Here is a 19,821-nt window from a genome sequence, read left to right as displayed (position 1 = left end):
TGCTGCTCTCGCACATCATCATTAGAGTTTGATATGATCTCATGTTACATTAAATGAGATCAAATGACTATTCGACAAGGAAAATGTTTGTCAACAATTTTTTATTGCCGACATTGTTGATAACGTCAACGAATAATTTCAGCCCTATCTAATAATATACCACATTTAGTTCCAGTCCTCGAATCTGATTGGACGAGAGACGTTCCATGAGCACTGATGATGTGACAACATCATCACTCAGACGCTTCACTGTGTGTGCATCACTCCTCTTGCGTTCATACTGTTCTAAACTAAAGTGTAAGCGTAATGCATACGTGTTACGAATTACCGTCTTAATTTTTGAAATTACATATGTTAGCCATCAGGTGGTGGCAAAAGATAATTTTTGTGTGTAATATGAGCCTGTTTGTGATTAAGTGAATCTGTTAGTCATTGTTTACATAGAACTGCGCTCCGTGATCACTGGTATTACTAATACATTACCAAAGCTATGAAATAGCTTTAAATGGACAACTACAGGATTAAGGCTCTTGCTGAGAGACACAACAGGCTGATTTATTACAGAACTCAAGTGCTTACCATTTATCGGAGTATCCAAGTTGGATACATACTGTTTAAAATGGTGGAGGACATCGCTGTTTCTATAGTGAATGACACTTGCACACCGGCTACCGCGAAATAGAGAGGAATAACCCTGCTTGGACATCTATTTTCCACAGAAAGCTGACAGCATCTCTGATTGGGTGGGGCAACAGTTGATTGCACACGCTCCATCTCTCTCTCTCACATACACATCCAGCCATCTATCCTTGTTTATCCAATAACTTGTTAGAAACAGCACAAGCTGTGATACTATTTCTGAAGATAACTTTTTGAATTACTAATGAAGTCTTGGACGCATCATTTGTTTTGAAACAGCAACGGCAGATTCTGATTCGTCGCGTAAGAAAGTAGTTCCAAGCACAAATGCGTTTTTATGACCGTACTTAGTTTTTCCAATTTTTTTTAAAATGTACTTGTTCATTGAACTGTTTTATATAAGCAATATCACACTCGCAATCATGCTATATGGCCCTACATCCGCACTTATAGCACTCTTGCTCCTGTGATATTGCTTAACTAAGCTTGGAAAGTTTGGTGAAAATATTCAAATACTTAGTACATATCTAACAATCTGTAACATGTGACGCAATACAATAAACATGGATGCACACAATTGTCTATTGCGACATTACTGTCAGTCCAATATAGTTGGCACTGCATCAACCTTTAATTTAAGTCTCTCTGCTAAACCTGCGTCGAACTGTGTCTTGTCTGAAAAACAATCCGTAGTAAAAGGAAGCTAACAAACATTGTCTTTCTGACGTGTTCCAGGACTTCATTAAAAATAAACATGTGTCAGTCTTTCCTCGTGTTAGGAGCAGAATAAAATGCAGAGAGTCTGTTTTTCCACAACCTGGGACTGCACAGCGTTTTGTAAACTTTGCAGGCATCTCGAACATCCTGTTGCTCCAATAATCCGTTTGTCCACGCCGTGCCGACTCTCATTACCGCTCTAACGGCGAAACTGTGGGTGGGCCAACAATACGATTATGAAGTAGGCGTTGACCTTTTTTATGCAGGGGCAGTGCTGACGTATTCATCCCTATAATATATTATATATAAATATATAATTGTTTAAATAAAGCCTTTTTTTTTTTTTTTTTGGACTAACGAGTAAGTTGTATGTTCAGAAACTTACAGTATGTTTTTATAGTACTATGACCTCTTATATGTCAAAAGATCAAGAAAAAATGTATTTCTCAATGCATAACGCCTTTAAATGGCATAAACGTCAACTTTACTGATTTAATTAAACTTTTTCTACATTAGATAGTTCAATCAACATGTAAAATTGAGTTTATCTGAAAAAATTTAAGTTGTCAAAGTTGTTTACCTGAACTACAGCTTTGCACACTCGGTATATTCTTTCAACCAATTTAACAAGGTGCATCCTGATACTTTCTGAACTGTATTAATTGGCATTCCCATGTATGGAGAACACTTAGTGAAGCAAAAGCAACCAACATCCACCCAAACTCATGAAATGAAAGAAATTCACCCATAGGCTAATTTTAATTGTCTAAGGCCTTTGGTCAAACGTTCAACTCATTTTTATTTTCTTAACACTTTTCGAAACATAGTTTCGAAGCAGCTTTATCAAAAAATTAGGTGTAATGTCTTAAAAGAGCAGTTTCATCAGAAAAAGCCATTGAAAATCATGCCTTAAAATGATTTGCCTTCACACCACGGTGTGGAAGCTAAAGGCAATGTGACAAGGAACTCAAAACTCCATAAGATGTTCCAGGGTCAGTTCCCCACTGTCTAAAAACAAGTTTTATAATTCCTATAAAATAAATTATCAAAATAAACAAGTTCAGTTAAGCATGTCCAAACTTCAGACTGGCATTCTTTTTAAATAAATAAAAGCTCATTATACTTTAGAAACAGAGAACTCAATCAAGAGGACATTTGAAAGCCATGTCACAGGTTCAGTATCAATTTTATTTCTCAAATTCAACAGAACCTACATTGTCAAATGTAATCTCTTTACAAACATAAAGCCCTTACAAAATTCCAAGGTACGCAAACATGTCCCCAACAAACCCCTTTTAAAAAACCATTCAAAACAGAAACTTTTTTTCCAAGCAACCATTTTTACTAAGAAACTTCTATCCTCACTAAACATTAGATTATGGAAGGACATGGGCGATGAAAACGAGAGAATACAAATGAAAAGACAAAAGCAGGACAAATACAACCGAATCTGAAACTAATTAGAATTTTGCTGTCTGTATCAAATCAAGACAAATATTCCAGGAATTTAGGACCAGGGCATGTCCAGTTTATACAATGACTAAAATACGGCAGGAGTCTCTTTGTATCGATCATTGTACAGCAAAACATGAATAAAATGGGGTACAGTACATGCAGAATCTCAGTCACTGTCGCTGGAACTAGAGCCCTTTTTCTTTGCATCTTTTCTTGGGCTTTTCGACTTGTCCTTCACTTTCTCTTTTGATTTTGGGCTCGCACTCCTTTTTCGCTTCTTTTGTTTATCTCCATCACTCTCAGAATCGCTGTTTCCACTGTGGCTCTTTTCCTTCCTTTTCCTGCTCTGTCTATCATCCCTCTCTTTGCTCCAATGTTTCGGCGAGGAACGGTCTTTCGAGCTCCTGTCTCTCCCTCTGGTCTCTTTGCTCTTCGAGTCATCCGTACTCTTCCTCTTGTTTCGGTCTTCTGCATCTTTTCCCCGGTCCCGAGCACGGTCTCGCTCTCTGCTTCTGGACCGGCGAGAAGATCTTCTGTCTCTGCTGCTGCTGTGACGTCTGTCACGCCCTCGGTCGCGTGATTGGCCACGCCCCCTCGAGCGGGACCTTCGTGTGGCATTGCGGCCCTTTTCTCTGCTTTTCGATCTGTCGCGACGCTGCTCTCCATTCTTTTTCTTTTCCACATCCTTTGTTTTCTCCTTTTCATTCCCCTCGGAATGTTGTTTGGTCTTTTCCTTACTCTTGTCGTCTTGTTCTTTTTCTTTCTTCTCTCGTTCTTTGGTGTATTTGTCTTTCTTGTCCTTGCTGCTCGAGCGTCCCCGTTTGTCATCCGCTTTGCTGCGCTTTTCGTCCTTCTCCCTCTTATTTTCTTTGCTCTTGCTTCGGCTGCGAGCTTTCTTCTTTTTCGCATCGGCGTCAGTCTTTTTGCGAGCTTCCCTGTCCCTGCTCTTTGAACGATGTCTGTCCCTCTTCCTCTCTCTTCCTCTGGAGGGACTGCGAGATTTATTTCGTTTTTCTTTCTTGTCTTTGTCAGAGTTTTTCTTTGCTTCTTCCAGCTCTGCTTTTTTGTTCTCGCTCACAGCTGGCTCGGCGGCATCCGTCTTTAGATCTGACATATCTCCTCTAAAAAAAGTCAAACAATTAATGCAAAAGATTTAATTTCATTAGAATAGTAATACTTTATATAATGCTTGAGAGCATTCAGAACATGTTTAGTTCACCCGAAAACTGAAAGCAGTCATTATTCACCATCTTTCGTTGAAAACCTGTATGCTTACCGCAAGCAATTCTGACACTGAACCACGTGCAGGATATAAATGATAGATTAACAATTACATTTTCACTAGTAATTGCCAATTCTTCATTTCAGGAATGGAAAAATAACTAGTAGTGAAAGAAGACTTTTAGAAGAATATCTAGACTCTGTAGGTCTATACAATGCAAGTGAATGGTGGGCAGAACTTTGAAACTCCAAAAAGCACAAAAAGGCAGCATAAAAATAATCCATATGAATTATGGGTTTCATGGAGTAATCCATGAAAATGCTGATTTACGTTCATGCATTTCGCCACCTACTGTGCTGTTGAGCAAATTATTTTGTATTATTTTCCTTTGCTTTGCTTTTTTCTATCTTTTTCTCCTACCTGCCCAGTAGGCGTCATAGGTGAATCAGCAAATCTCACATTGCTTCTGAAGGTATACATTAAACCACTGGAGTCATATGGATTACTTTTATGCTGCCTTTATGTACCTTCTAAATTTTAGTCACCATTCACTTGCACTGTAAGGACCTACAGAGTGGAGATATTCTTCTAAAAATCTTAATTTGTGTTCAGCAGAAGAAAATGATACACATCAGGGATGACATGAAGGTGAGTAAATGAGAACATTTTCATTTTTGGTTGAACTATCCCTTTAAAAAAAAAATATGTATATAGAGATATTTGCAGAAATAATTTTCATTAATAAGATTTCAATTATCTGTCATTCACTCCCATTCAAAACACATTCAGTTATCTAAAATGTCTTAGTTGAAATTACAATTTTACATACAAGATCAATAATTACTCCATTGGGCAAATGTCCATTACTGATGTCAACATTTGAATTACAGCTGGTAAAAAAGTACTTTGGTGTCACCAATGGCAATGTTAATTTCAGACTGAAATGCGATTATAACTATTAATTAAAGTCATTTAAAAGGAATAGTTAACCCAACAATGAAAATTCTCATGATTTGCTCACCTTTAAGTCATCCCAGATGTGTAAGTCTTTCCTTCTTTAGCAGAACCGAAGTGAAGATTTTTATAAGCACATTTCAGCTCTGTATGTCCATACAATGCAAGTAAACAGGTGCCATGAGGCTGCTGGCTGTTTGACCATCCAAAAGGCATATTTAGGCAGCATAAAAGAAATCAACACGACTCCAGTCGATCAATAAATGTCTTCTGAAGCAAATCGACAGGTTTGTGTAAGAAACTAATCCATAATTAAAATGTTTTTAACTATAAATCCTTACATCCTGCCAGAGCTGGGAAATGTTTGAAATGACCCAACTCTTGTATGACATTCATTCCTCTGTTGTAAACAAAGCACCCGCTTCAGTCTTTTCATGTGAATTATGTCACATGATAGCTCTGTGATGGGTCGACTGGTACCAGGAAGCATTTTTTAAAAGTTATTACAGTTTTAATTCACAATAACGTTTTTACACAAACCTATCGATTTGCTATCAAATAGCCAGTAGCCTGATGGCACCCATTCACTTTAATTTTATGGACCTACAGAGCTGAAATGTGCTTATAAAAATCTTCAGTTATGCTCAAGGAAGACATATACATATAGCATGGCTTAAATATGAGTAAATCATGAGAATTTTCATTTTTGGTGAACTATTCCTTTAAGACATTTAATTACCCGTAAATTTATTTATATCAGAAATCCACTCCAATTTATCTGAAATACTGAATATAATATGAAAAAATAGACTTTTAATTTAAATTGACATTTATGCATTTGGCAGACGCTTTTATCCAAAGCCCTTATTACAGGGACAATCCCCCTGAAGCAACCTGGAGTTAAGTGCCTTGCTCAAGGACACAATGGTGGTGGCTGTGGGGACTGAACCAGCATTATAAATAAAGAATTATCATTTCCACTAGTTGAAATTAAATTGTTGTTTTTAGGAATGGATATTTGTACCAGTAACAATCATTGATATTTATATAAAAATATAGATTTTTTTTATCAGCAAGAAGTGCACCGCTAATGTGAAATTGTAATTTCAACTAGTAAGAAACCTGTAATTGTCATAATAGGAGTGAATGAGTTTGTGGTAAAATTCTAAAATTTTAGAATTTAAAAATGCATTTGCAAATAAAGAACGTTTACTGGTTTTAATTACATTTCTGATATCAAGAACGTGCATTTCTGCAAATAAGAATTAATGTTTTTGTTATTTCAAAGGTAATTACTGGCATCAGAAATTTAGCACTTTCACTACTAGCAATTCCACTCCTGATTTGAAGAATTAACATTTTAACTAGTGGAAATTCAATTGATTTCTGTTATTCATATCCTGCAAATGATTAAGAGTAATTTCGGCTTGATGATGTTAAGTAAAAGACAAGATCTTCATTTTTGGGTCAGCTATTCCTTTAAGACTTCAATACATGAATCATGGATGCAATATTAGCATGAACATTAACACTGATGTCTAATGTGTAGTTGAAATATTCTGCGCACTTGTCCCCTTTGATCCATCGTTCTTGGGTGATGGAGGAGTTGGCTTTAGCTTTCTGTGTCCTTTGCATTTCCTGCCGCCAGTGTGGAGGTGTCTCACTGCGTCGAAAGCGATCCCATGACCGTGAGCGCGATCGAGATGGCGTCCGATAGCGCTACAGGACAGATCAATGGCCAAAGACACAAGTTAAACTAGTGCAATATACATGCATTCAATATGCAAGATATTGAAAAATGTGAACGTATGTAAAATATACAGTGGCCCCAAAAGTATTAGGACACTCAAATCACACATTAAAACATTTAATTGCATTCGAAACAAAATATCAAAGAAAAAGGCATCTGCCATCATCTCTCACCCTGGGTCCTCTTCCTTTAATTCTTCGCCCTGATCTGGTCATCACCAGTCTTGTGCGATTTGGCCTAGAGTTCGCCATGGGTCTGGAATGTTATTTACAAAGTTATAGAAAATCACACATCTTCAGACATTTCTTCCAGGTCTGTGCAATCCTTTGATCGTGGACAAATTTTAAAACATCTCCTACCTGTCTCTTTCTCTCTCCCTCTCCCTGACTCTTTCTCTCTGCCTCTCTCTCCCAGAGTCCTCCTTGCGCTGTTCTTTGCCTTGGTCCTCCTCTTTGGCCTTCTGAGGGCTTCGTCTCATCAGGAAGCGGTTTTCTGGAACGGGCGGGACTTCCTCAGGGCGGATGGACGACACAGCTTGGGCATCAGCCTCTTCCTCATCAGACCTCCACAGAAAGACACAATTATGGTATGTTATATATATGTTCCTGATATTTAAATGTTTATATACAGTGCTGTGGAAAAGTATCTGCCCCATCCTAATTTCTTTTTTGTGCACAGAAGATTTTTTTTTATACTAAATTGTTTTAGATCTTAAAACGAGATAACATAAAAGAAAGGCAACCTGAGTAAACACAAAATAAAGTTTTCAAATAAATATGTACTTTATTGAAGCAAAAAAAGTTATCCAACATATATCACCCATGTGAAAAACGAACTGCCTCCTTAAATTTAATAGCTGGCTGTGCCAACTTTAGCAGCATCAACTGCAACCTTCTGATAACTGGAGATCACACACAAAGCTGTGGTGCAATTTTGTCCCACTCTTCTTTGTAGAACTGCTTTAGTTCAGCCACAATGAAGGGTTTTGAGCAAGAACTGCCCATTTAAGATCCTGCCAGAGCATCCCAATCAGGTTCAAGCCAGGACTTTGTCTTGGCCACTCCAAAACTTTAATTTGGCTTCTTTTGAGCCATTCAGAGGTGGACTTACTCATATGTTTTGGATCATTGTCTTGCTGCATAATCCAGTTGCATTTGAGCTTCAACTCACGGACTGATGACCAGAAGTTCTCCTTTAGGATTTTCTGGTAGAGAGCAGAATTCATGTTTCCCTCAATTATTGCAAGTCGCCCTGAAGTGGCAAAGCATCCCCACACCATCAGACTACCACCACCATGCTTGAGCGTAGGTATGATGTACTTTTTGTGGAATTCTGTGTTTGATTTACGCCAGATGTAACGGGACCCCTGTCTTCCAAACAGTTTAACTTTCGACTCATCAGTCCATAGAACATTCTCTCGAAAGGTTTGAGGATCAAGGTGTGTTTCTGATAGTGGATTCATGAATAATGACCTTTAATGATGCAAGAGAGGCCTGCAAATCCTTGGATGTTGTCCTTGGCTTTTTTTTTTTTTTTTTTGTGAATTCCTGGATGAGTTGTTCCTGTGTTCTTGGAGGAGTTCGGCCACTTCTGGGAAGGTTCACTACTGTGCCAAGTTCTCCATTTGGAGTTAATGGCTCTCACTGTGACTCTTTTGAGTCCCAGAGCCTTTAAAATACATCAGTCTGGGAAGGGTTACAAAGCCATTTCAAATCACCTTTTTCCTCAAAAGTTCTGGAATTTCTTTCGAGCTTGGCATATTGTGCTGCTACTGGGTGAGACCTTCTAGCCAACTTCACACTGCTGAAAAGTTCTATTTAGGTGTTTATTTGATTGAACTGGTCTGGCAGTAATCAGGCCTGGGTGTGTCTAGTCCAGCGGAACCCCATTATGAATGCAGTTTCATAGATTTGGGGAGATTTAATGATCAAAATCAAGTTAAGTTAATAAAATGTATTACTACTTTTTACATTAAGACTTTATTTTAGACCTACATTACTTTTTAAAAGAAGTCTCTTCTGCTCACCAAGACTGCATTAATTTGATCCAAAATACAGTGAAAACAGTGATATTGTGAACTCTTTTTACAATTTAAAAGAACAGTTTTCAATTTGAATATATTGTAAAATGCAATTTGTGATCAAAGCTGAATTTTCAGCATCATTACTGCAGTCTTCAGTGTCACATGATCCTTCAGAAATCATTATAAGATGAGTGATTTTCTAATATGGGCATATTTAAAGTGCATTTTACTCATTTAACCTGAACACATATTTGCAAAGCTTTGTTGATGATGAGGCAGCATTAACACTAGTTAAAATATAATCTAAACATTCATATTTTTTTATATCATATTACATATCATATTTATATCACACATCATACAATTTAAATACCTTCTTTAGCCGAAACAGCATTTAAAATGTAACAAAAACTTGCCTATTAGGACATATTTCAAATTTCAATACTCAATCCTGGCTGTCAAGTCTGGAAACAGTCCCACTAGTAAAATATGTACATGTTTATATAAAATAGCATGTCAACTAATGAAAACTAAATTACTTATCTGAAATTGTATCCTCGGCTGGATCAAGTCTCTCTTCAAAATACAAAATGTTAACTCTTCGTCACTATCCAGGAGTTTTCTCACCTGTGTATCGTGCAATCTTCCGAAAAGTAAATGAACTAGATGTTTTGAGGCACAGTCAGGGGCGTTTACCATTTGCATTGATCGCCTCAGCACATTAACGTATGAATAGCGCCCTATGCCCGTGGGTGTGATCACATTAGAGATCATTCGCCAAGAGACACTGTACATCGCTGTATACATTTGTTTCATACAGATTACATTGCAGGAAAATATTTTTTTAAATTTGAATTGTTTTAAAAGTAGACATTTTAAGCTTTCTGAAAACATATGTTTCATGTTTGTGTGATAAGTATTAGCTTTCAGTTCATTTTTGTGACGTGTTTCAGATATATGCTTGTGAACATAGTCTGCTGTAAACTCACCCTTTATTTTACAAAAGCACAAGGTGTTGTTGTTATTGTGAGTGTACACAAATAAAAGTGGACCCTTTATAGTCTCTAATGATGTCTTACACTTATCTGTATGCCCCAAAATGATGGAGAATTTTATGTTGTTTCCGTTGTAATGACGAAAAAATCCAGCAGGATGCGCCGGCGCGTCCGCCGACCCCAGAGGGTTAAAGACAACAAAGTCAAGGTATTGGAGTGGCCATCAAAAAGCCCTGACCTCAATCCCATAGAAAATGTGTAGGCAGAACTGAAAAAGCATGTGTGAGCAAGGAGGCCTACAAACCGGTTTCAGTTACACCAGTTCTGTCTGGAGGAATGAGACTAAATTCCAGCAACTTGTTGTGAGAAGCTTGTGGACAGCTACCCCAAAAGTTTGACCCAAGTTAAACAATATAAAGGCAATGCTAGCAAATTCTAACAAAGTGTATGTAAAATTCTGACCAACTGGGAATATGATGAAAGAAATAAAAGCTGCAATATATAATTCTATATAATATTATTCTGACATTTTACATTCTTAAAATAGTGATCCTAACTGACATAAGACAGGCAATGTTTTCTACAAATAAATGTCAGATTTTAAATGTCTTTGGCTAAGCTGTATGTAAACTTCTGACTTCAACTGAATATACATTCTCATCTATTTATTAGGTCACTACATATTTCCCATACTTCCATTTGGGTTATTGTATAGTTTCAATGACTTAAATATTATTCTCAAATGTGAAAAACAGCAATAATAAAGAATGAGTATATGTGCACACACTTTTGACAGGTAGTGCGTGAAATAATGTTTTCAAGAAATGTTAAAGCATTAAATCTAAAGATAAAATAACATGCAGTATGTGTGTGTAAATGGAGGCTGTATTGGTCAAGTACCCCTTCTTTTCTTTCTTCTTGTGTTTCTGTTCCTTCTTTTTCTTGTGTTCTTTCTTGTCTTTCTTCCGTCGTTTCTTCTCGTCCTTCTCCGATTCAGAGTCAGTGGAGCTGTCTGAGGAAGAGTCGTCATCGCTCTCGCTGGAAGACTGATGCTTCTTCTCTTTTTTTGCTGGACAAGAGAAGTTTGAAAATGTTTTCATTTTGGCCGTTTTGATTCTTTAGGACCCATAGAGCCATCACGATTATTACATTTTGATGGACAATTCATTGTACAAATAACAAATAATTCTGATTAACAAATTAATTGTCGGTTTCATTCCAGTCACTTACAGAGTAAGCTCCAAGTGTAATACATATAAGTAAACATGTTTAACTTATATAATACAATAGGGATATTTGATTTCCTTTAAGGTTGTGAAATCTTTTTTTCCTTAAATGCTGTCTGGTGGACTCGCTGCATTAGTGTAAACAAAGATTTTCTCACATGCGTGCCACATCTGAATGGGCAAAAAGTAAGCTTTTCAGTGAATAAAGACTTACATTTTGGTCTGTTCCTGACACAAAGCTAGCATATGGCTTCAGAATACATTAAATAATTGTTACTGGTGTTTTTATGCACTTTTGGAGATTTATCACAATCCTCTCATCCCTCGTCCTTATATTCCATGGATGAAAAAGTCATACTGGTTCAGAGGGTCTAGTGCACAATGACGACAGAATTTTCATTTTTTGGGTTAGCTAGTTTTCAGCTTCCTAAAGCAGTTTAACTTTTTAATTTAAATGTTTGTATATTTCCATAAAGTACATGACTAAAATGCTTTATTTTCATAACAAAGTATCTAGAAAATAATGAACAATGTAGGCCTAGTGACAAATAATGTAATTGAGATTTAGAGTATAATTGAAGTGTACAAAAAAAAAAAAAAAAAAACAGCAATTGCACACACTACAGTTGGATAAACAACTATTCTTGCAAGCCACATTTACTTGAACCTGAGAAAAGAAATTACAAATGGTCACCTTTAGATTTTGGAATAAGTTCCCCACAGTTGAGCACTTTGACCTCGGTGTAGGGTCGGCTATTGGGATCAGTCTTCTGACTCTCGATCATCTGGATCACCTCCTGGCCGGAGATCACCTGACCAAACACCACATGAAGTCTGGGGGAACATAATTAAACACCATTGTCAAGAGCAATATATAGTACAAGGATAGTACAAATGTATGTGTAGCACCAGCAGGTTGCAGATTATTCAAAGACAAATCTATATTCTTGTATAATCATGTTACTCTAGATGTAGAGCGATATCGCTTTTACAAATAATCGGTGCCTATAGTTGCTTTCTGCAAAATTCTGTTATCGGCCGACAATGATTTATTTATTTTTATTCCATAGTATTCCTCTGTGGCTGCCACTGAAGGATTCTATAGTTTTATCAAGTGACTGATAATATTCATTCATATTTTTATCCTCGCTTCAAAGCAAATTAGTGTTTTTTGTTAAAAAAAAAACAACATATGGTCAAATACGTACGTGTGTGTGTGTGTATGTATGAATGTATATATGCGTGTGTGGTGAATATAAAGGCTACAAAAAGATTAATTTGGGAAATAGTTAAATACAAAACATTGTCAGGAAGACTAGTTTACATCATTTCAAAATAAGAGTCCACATATAGGTAAGTGGTGGCTTATTCACAGTTCATAGAAGCTCCAAATCTTAATTTCCTTCTGGTTATTATTGGGATTTTGAATGCACAATAAACTACATATGCGATTTTACTCATTTTGTACTCTTGTGGCACATATGTCTGTGCCCGTCATAGTAAGAAAATGCTTAGAAAGTTGAACATACTATGAATAGATTTTTTTTTTAAATATCGGCCGATATTGATACTTTTTCACCACCTTCCTTATCGTACCGGCAAAATCCACAATCGGTCGAACTCTAGCGTACATTCTGAAAGCTTTGATACTTAAACGGAAAGGCGCTTACCCGTCCAAGTGAGGAGTTGGCTTTGTAGTTCTATGGTCAGGGACACAAAACAGTGAGGCAGAATGTAAATACAAATCTAACGAACACAAAAACAGTGATTAATGCAAACCATATATCCATTGTTGACATTGTCATACGCAGTTCACAACTAGTTGAAGTTTGAACCAGTGCATCAAGGACATTTACACTCATTATACATCAAGGAAAAAAGAAAGAAAAAGATTTTGCAGATTATCCTCTCCATTATCCAACGCGACAGTAACGCTGCTCCATTAAGAGGTCAGTTTGCCGGACTCACATAAAGAACTGTGAGCCATTGGTGTCTTTCCCCCTGTTTGCCATTGACAGTAGGAACTCCTTGGTGTGTTTCATTGTGAAGCTTTCATCTAGAACAGAAGCAAATTAGAATTATAATGACATTTCAAGTCATTTGTGATCACTGGAAGTTGATTTGCTAATGAATAATCGATTTTTATTCAGATTCAATAAAAAGAGCCAACTCAACAGAACAATTGGCTCACTAGTTGGACTTCATTATGACCTGTGAGCTAATTATATACACTATAAGAAATTCCATGAAGCAAGATATAAAAAAAATTTTTAATTGAGGGTTAATTTTTTAATTTCTTGATTTATCAAGGTTGTCCATTCCCTATATAAATGAAAGTAGGTTGGAGAAGAGGAAAAAAAGTACACCCACCTTCAAAGAATCCTCCATATATGGATTCACCACCTCTGCCATTTCCTGTTTAGACATATGAATCATTAAATATGATTCCACACAGGCAGTTCAATAATGCAATGGAATAAAGCAACAGACAGCCATACCTTCACTAAAGTCTCCTCCTTGTATCATGAAGTCCTTCACTATCCTGTGGAACAAACTTCCTTTGTAGTGCAAGGGTTTCTGAGTGGTTTTACCAATTCCTTTCTCACCTGCAGAGAGAAAGAGCTTAGTTTAACTTATTAAGGAGTAAACAAAGCACATCACTAAGCATTCACACATTTGTGATGATTTTGCTGGCGATATACAATTTTGCAATATCCTAAATGGTAAACTGGCCATTAAAGGTTTTCAGATCTCAGATTAGTTTTGCAATACCTTTTTTGTGTTTGAGGTGATTTAAGTGCATCTGATTTACCCTTTGTAGCAATAATGAGTTCATAAGTTCAGTTTGATTCCAAACTTCAGTTCTTGGGTGGAGCAAAAGGGGTTTTCCAGCCTATTAGCAATCAACATACAGCTCAAAAGTTATGCATTTCCTCTGAAATGGCATAAACGTGTTGTTTTTTCTTTAATCAGAGGACCCATCATTTCAGCCATTATAGCAAAGTAGATTCAAAATGTACTTATTTTCATTTATATGTCCCAACAATGCATGTAAAAAAAAGCATTATTTACATACATCTACAGTGCATCCGGAAAGTATTAACAGCGCTTCACTTTTTCCACATTTTCTTATGTTACAGCCTTATTCCAAAAAGGACACAATTCATTATTTTCCTCAAACATTACCCCATAATGACAACATGAAAGTTTGTTTGAAATCTTTGCAAATTCATAAAAAAAAAAAAATCATATGTACGTAAGTATTCACACCCTTTGCTCAATACTTTGTTGAAGCACCTTTGGCACCAATTACAGACTTAAGTCTTTTTGTATATGATGCTACAAGCTTGGCACACCTATTTTTGGGCAGTTTCTCCCATTCTTCTTTGCAGGACCTCTCAAGCTCTATCAGTTTGGATGGGGAGCGTCTGTGCACAGCCATTTTCAGATCTCTCTAGAGATGTTCAATCGGGTTCAAGTCTGGGCCACTCAAAGACATTCACAGAGTTGTCCCGTAGCCACTCCTTTGTTATCTTGGCTGTGTACTTAGGGTCATTGTCCTCTTGGAAGATGAGCTTTCGCCCCAATCTGAGGTCCAGAGTGCTCTGGAGCAGGTTTTCATCAAGGATGTCTCTGTACATTGATGCTTTCAATGTATTCTCCCAGTTCCTGCCACTGAAAAACATCCCCACAGCATGATGCTGCCACCACCATGCTTCACTGTAGGGATAGTATTGGCCAGGTGATGAGGTTTCCTCCAAACATGACGCTTGCCATTCAGGCCAAAGAGATCAATCTTTGTTTCATCAGACCAAAGAAATTTTGTTTTGAACAGGGTGTGCAAAAAATAAAACTTCACTCATTATTTTTTGGAAACCATTTCAATATTATAAGAATACTAAATTATTATTGTGGGACTCAGTTAAGTTTATTATTAGAATATAAAACTGAATTATTATTTTGAGATTTATTTTATATAATAGTAATACTGTATATTTCTGTGTAATTACTTCACCAGAATCTTATATTTTAGTGGAAAACTGAAGTGCAGATATGATGGATAATAATCTCACATTTAAATCACAGCCTTTTGTGGTTTAATAATCACATATGACCATGTTGCAACTCTGACGTCATTTTAATTAATTTTGTAGCCCTGAAGCATAGTAAAATCTGTTTAAAGGAATCGTAGTGGTCAAGGATAAAGTGCACTATAATCATCAAGATATTTACGATATTGCTTAATTTAATTTTGCCAACAAAATTATCATGATATTGTGTATATTCAATACATTGCCCAGCCCTATTTCAAACTGTCCATTTCAATGAATTCTAGAGTTTATCTAGTGACAAATAGTGTGCTAAATTCTACACATTTTCTGAATAACACTTCAGGCAATAAACATTTTAATGTACTTGGTGACATTAAAGGCTATTTGGTCAAAATTAGGGATGCACCGATATGACATTTTTGGAGTGATTTCAACAAAAAACCACAGACCCATACTGATATTTTGCCACTTACATTACTTTGTCATCAAATCACTTTCACTTAATTATGCTTTATGTACAAAAGCCTTTTCACTGTTCTTACAATAAATAATTTCCATTGAACATTGGATCTGTTGAACACATGACAGGCCAAACTATCAAGAAGTTAAGTCTGCTGGTTTCAAAGTGTTTTGGATGGTTATCCTCATCATGTAGCCTTTAGGTACAGCTTTCACAATCATCACAACGTTTTATGGCATTTCTTCTGCATTAACATAAGAACGAGAAAGAATAAAAATGAAATAAATAAAAATTTAATATTCTTAGGAGAGCCAAGCCCTCTACATATTGTGGCTATTATTATTTCTGGATTGAAAATATTCAGTGAATTCAAATGTATGTACTAATTAATTATAAATAAATCACCTGTTGTTCATATTGGTGTTTTTCTGCTTATTATCAATATGCTGAAGCAGGGGTGCCCAATACGTCGATCGCGATCTACCAGTCGATCACAGAGGCAATGCTGGTAGATCGCACAAAATTTAAATGTACTTTCGTTAAATTTTAATAAAAATAAATATAATGTCTTTCCTCCTTTTAGTTTCTGTCTGACTTGCACTTGACGAGTAAATATTGACCAGGCGTGGTTTTGTTTATTCAGTTGTCATGACAACTAGGTTTGCACATATATCGCCTTCCAAAGATTTCTGAGAACAGAGCTGAAATTGCGATGCTACTGTCCGGATTAGGCAAAACTGTCTGATTCCATTCAGTGCAAGTCATCAGAATAAGGTAAATGCCATGGCTATTGTAATCTATTGTGCTGTAGGTGTTTTGGGTTTAGTGTTAAAACTGAATGATATCAACATTGAACATTATTATATATTTTATTTATTTAATTAGAAGATGAATTCCATGTAGGGATACATGCAGTAGTCCCAACAAGCATTTTCTTATTTTAAATGAAACTGTGTTTTTTTAGTTGGTAGATCTTATTGAGTTGGTCATTTAAAAGTAGATCATCACACAAAAAAGTGTGGGCACCCCTGTGCTGAAGGTTTTAATTTGGTAAATAATTGGCTGATAAATATTAGTAGCGACACATCGGTGCATCCCTAGAGAAATTGAAGGTGCCCGATTGAAGAAAAAAAATTATTTCAGCGCAAAAACAAAGCTTTATACATCAAATATCATTTAAAGGCTGAAAAGTTCTAGCTTTTAAGCCTTGATTAATACCACCTCATATACTGTACTGAAAAATCAGGTCAATTCCTTTTTTACATATACCTGTGCACAGGCAGCGGAAGTTTTCACAAGTCTTGGGACACACATCAGAGAAGAGTTCAATGACTACCCGTCCCGCTGTAGAAACAAAATTGAGCAGAAAAAACAGGTCAATAAAGGAAATGCATGCAACAATTTCCAGATATTTGACATCACGTGTATATAGAGTCCTACCAGGCACGTTACTGATGCCGAAGTCAAAAAAGCAGCGAGGACGCTGCGCCTTCACCCCCATCGTACTGCATGTACAAAACATAAGTCAGGAACTGTTACAGCAACAAATGTAGCTACACATTATAAGATCTGTGCGGATAAGAATTCCACTATATTTGTACAAATGACAATAATACATTGTGCTCTACTGGTGAATTTCATGTAAAGGTCACATAAAATTACATCTATTTTAGGGCCAATAATATTTTCTGCATTTATTTGTGATAATTTAAAAAACTGCACACTACAAATAAAACCAATATGCATAAGAGTCATTGACAACCAAGGTAATAAAACTGAAATGGTTTAAAACACTTGTCAAATAAAGTTGGTAGCAATATAATCTTTAAGTCCATGTTGAATTCAAACATTTTTTGATAAACATAACATTTAAAAAAATGTGAATGTATTAAATAGTTTAAATGACTTAAATGTAAAGTGGTGTAACTATCAAGTCAAAATGTTTTAAAAATACTTTTTGTTTCCAACTTAATTATTAATTTCAAAAACCTTTTCAAACACATTTTAAGAATTTTTGAGTAAAGAATATTAAGAACTTTTCTCAGGGTTACACCAAATGACCTTAACAAACAATGCTGCCTTATAAAAATGTCAACATATTGATATTAAATGACATGACAAAATAATAGGGTTTTTTCCTACTTTGCACACACTGTTGATGGTCAAAAGAGTCTTCTTTTTAATGTCACATGACAACAAAATGGCTGCCTGCATGTTGTTACCACATGACTTTAATCTGATGGTCAAATATTAGTCATTTTAAAATAAAACATTTTCACTGCTTATATATATATATATATATATATATATATATAAAAAAATTCAAAAATTTTTATAACAAAAGATTATTCTGCACTACTCATGCCAACATTTGAGTTACAAGAATTTCAGCTTTAATGAGACTTAAAAGATTTTTTTATTTAATTTTTACTGTCCCTGGATGGTTACACCATTGATTTTTTTATTTTATTTTTAGCCCTAGAATAAAAAGAGAAAAGAAATTGAAAACATGTAATTCATACTAGAGGTGTATACACTGAATGGCTTGTACAGTGGGCACTATGCATGACAGGTGCATCGCTTCATGCGCTTCTCTTCTTACTCTGACGCGCCCATTGCATTGGAATAGGGTAAATCTGGACTCATCAGACCACATGACCATTTTCCATTGTTCCAGTCCAATCTTTATGCTCCCTAGCAAATTGAATCATTTTTTCGAATAGAATCACTAACAAGTGGCTTTCTTGTGGCCACGCAGCTGTTTAGTCCCAATCCAGTAAGTTCTTGTCACATTGTGCATGTGGAAATGCCCTTACTTTCACTATTAAACATAGCCGTGAGATCTACTGTTGGACAGTTCTCAACCTAACTCCGGGGATTTCAGCAATCTCCTTAGTTGATTGTTTTTTTGCTTGATGCGGGCCAATAATTTGCCCCTTTCTGAAACACAGGAACATCTTTTCCACAACCACAGGAAACGTCTTCCAACATGGTTGTGTAAGAAATTAGATCAGTATCAGTATTGTTGCAAGCTGAAACAGATTAATGTGCTGCAATAATGATCCAATCATAAGCTCTTAAGTATCTGCTTATTTAAAAAACAAATGGCGACTTTTTTTTAGCCAGACAGTGTATTTAAGTGATTGTTGGGAGTGATTTGCATTTGTAATTGAATTTCGTAATACTTTAAAGATCAGGACAAAATACAAGTTACACGTCACTGGCACATAAATGCGTATTAGTTGTAATATCATATACACACACATACTTGCAAAATATAATTTGTTATTCTTTTTTTCCCTGGGGGGGAATACAACCCGGACAAGTTCTTGATTGCTTTCCATAAATTCACCCGAAGAATGAAAAATAACCTACTTTTCACAGCCTCACATACAGACTCCTTTTGAAACGCATTTCTTCCAACATATCAGCAGTTTTCTTCAAATCATTAAAAGTACGTGTTAATCTCAGTACGTTCACTTGCAGCAAAATAATTCACAGGCCTCATAGCTCACGTTGCAAAGAAAGCGAATAAACCAGTGTGTGACCTGTGCTTGAGTTGCCAATAATCAACTTAAAAATAAAAACAGACCCTTAAACCAGTTTTCGTGATTCTGCATGTGCTCCAGGGAGCGAGAACCTAACGTGCTACTTCACACACTAACTTCAGCACATTCAGAGTCCATTACGGTGTTTAGGCGACACTGTCATCAGTCGAAGACTTTAGAGTAGAAAGAGAGTAGGAACTAAACGCTTTTTGCTCAAATCCGCAGTAAAATCGCAATGTTTATCTGTTTAGAATTTGAATGGTTAGCATGCTAACCGTTGCTATTCGTGTGTTCTTTGACGTTTCTTTTCCTTTTCTACGTATCAACAAGCTATATGTCACGCAAAAAGGTCTGATCTACAGAAGAGAATATAACTTACATGTCTAGTTCACGTTAAGCAAATATAACTGCAGTAAACAGGATTAACGCGTGTTTGCGTTTCCTCAGCGCGCTGCTCTCTAAAGATGGCGCGTGACGCAGCGTTGTATTATCAGGGGGTCAGTCAGGAAGCGGCTGCAGGTCCCTTTTTGCACCTGCTGGTAGATGCTGGAACTTCACCACCCGATGGCAAAAAGCACGTTTCACCATAGACAGCCATTCAAAAGTAGTCGTGTTTTATGAGGAAATAAAACAATTTCCAAGAACCATTTCAACTTGAAATAATTCAATACATTATAAAATATCGCCATCTGGTGACGGATTGTTTTTGAAGGGCTCTTAAAAGCGTGAAATGTATTTATATTTTTTCCCTGTTTATTCTCATTGACGAGTGATCAGTCA

At 36.2% G+C, this 19,821-nt stretch overlaps 1 protein-coding gene across 2 annotated transcripts; it reads right to left on the bottom strand.

The window, feature by feature from the left end:
* Positions 1 to 2,530: 2,530 nt before the first annotated feature.
* On the bottom strand, positions 2,531 to 19,526 carry ppig (peptidylprolyl isomerase G (cyclophilin G)). Of its 2 annotated transcripts, XM_052130647.1 has the most exons (13): positions 19,421 to 19,526; positions 16,934 to 16,998; positions 16,763 to 16,837; positions 13,480 to 13,587; positions 13,352 to 13,396; positions 12,950 to 13,037; positions 12,652 to 12,681; positions 11,676 to 11,815; positions 10,656 to 10,824; positions 7,097 to 7,300; positions 6,911 to 6,992; positions 6,555 to 6,706; positions 2,531 to 3,932 (listed from the first exon to the last, which is right to left on the bottom strand). In XM_052130647.1, the coding sequence occupies exons 2-13, from the start codon at positions 16,992 to 16,994 to the stop codon at positions 2,978 to 2,980; spliced, it is 2,109 nt and encodes a 702-aa protein (XP_051986607.1). In that variant the 5' UTR covers positions 16,995 to 16,998; positions 19,421 to 19,526; the 3' UTR covers positions 2,531 to 2,977. The 2 variants fall into 2 exon arrangements, with proteins under 2 accessions (XP_051986607.1, XP_051986608.1); XM_052130648.1 differs by lacking the exons at positions 16,763 to 16,837; positions 16,934 to 16,998; positions 19,421 to 19,526 and having other exon boundaries at positions 12,652 to 12,727; positions 13,480 to 13,579.
* Positions 19,527 to 19,821: the final 295 nt, after the last annotated feature.

Source organism: Xyrauchen texanus, chromosome 7 (genome assembly GCF_025860055.1).
Source record: "Xyrauchen texanus isolate HMW12.3.18 chromosome 7, RBS_HiC_50CHRs, whole genome shotgun sequence".
In the NCBI taxonomy this organism is placed as follows: domain Eukaryota; kingdom Metazoa; phylum Chordata; class Actinopteri; order Cypriniformes; family Catostomidae; genus Xyrauchen; species Xyrauchen texanus.
Note: the sequence above shows the minus strand (reverse complement) of the source record. Positions and strands in the feature narration are given on the sequence as shown.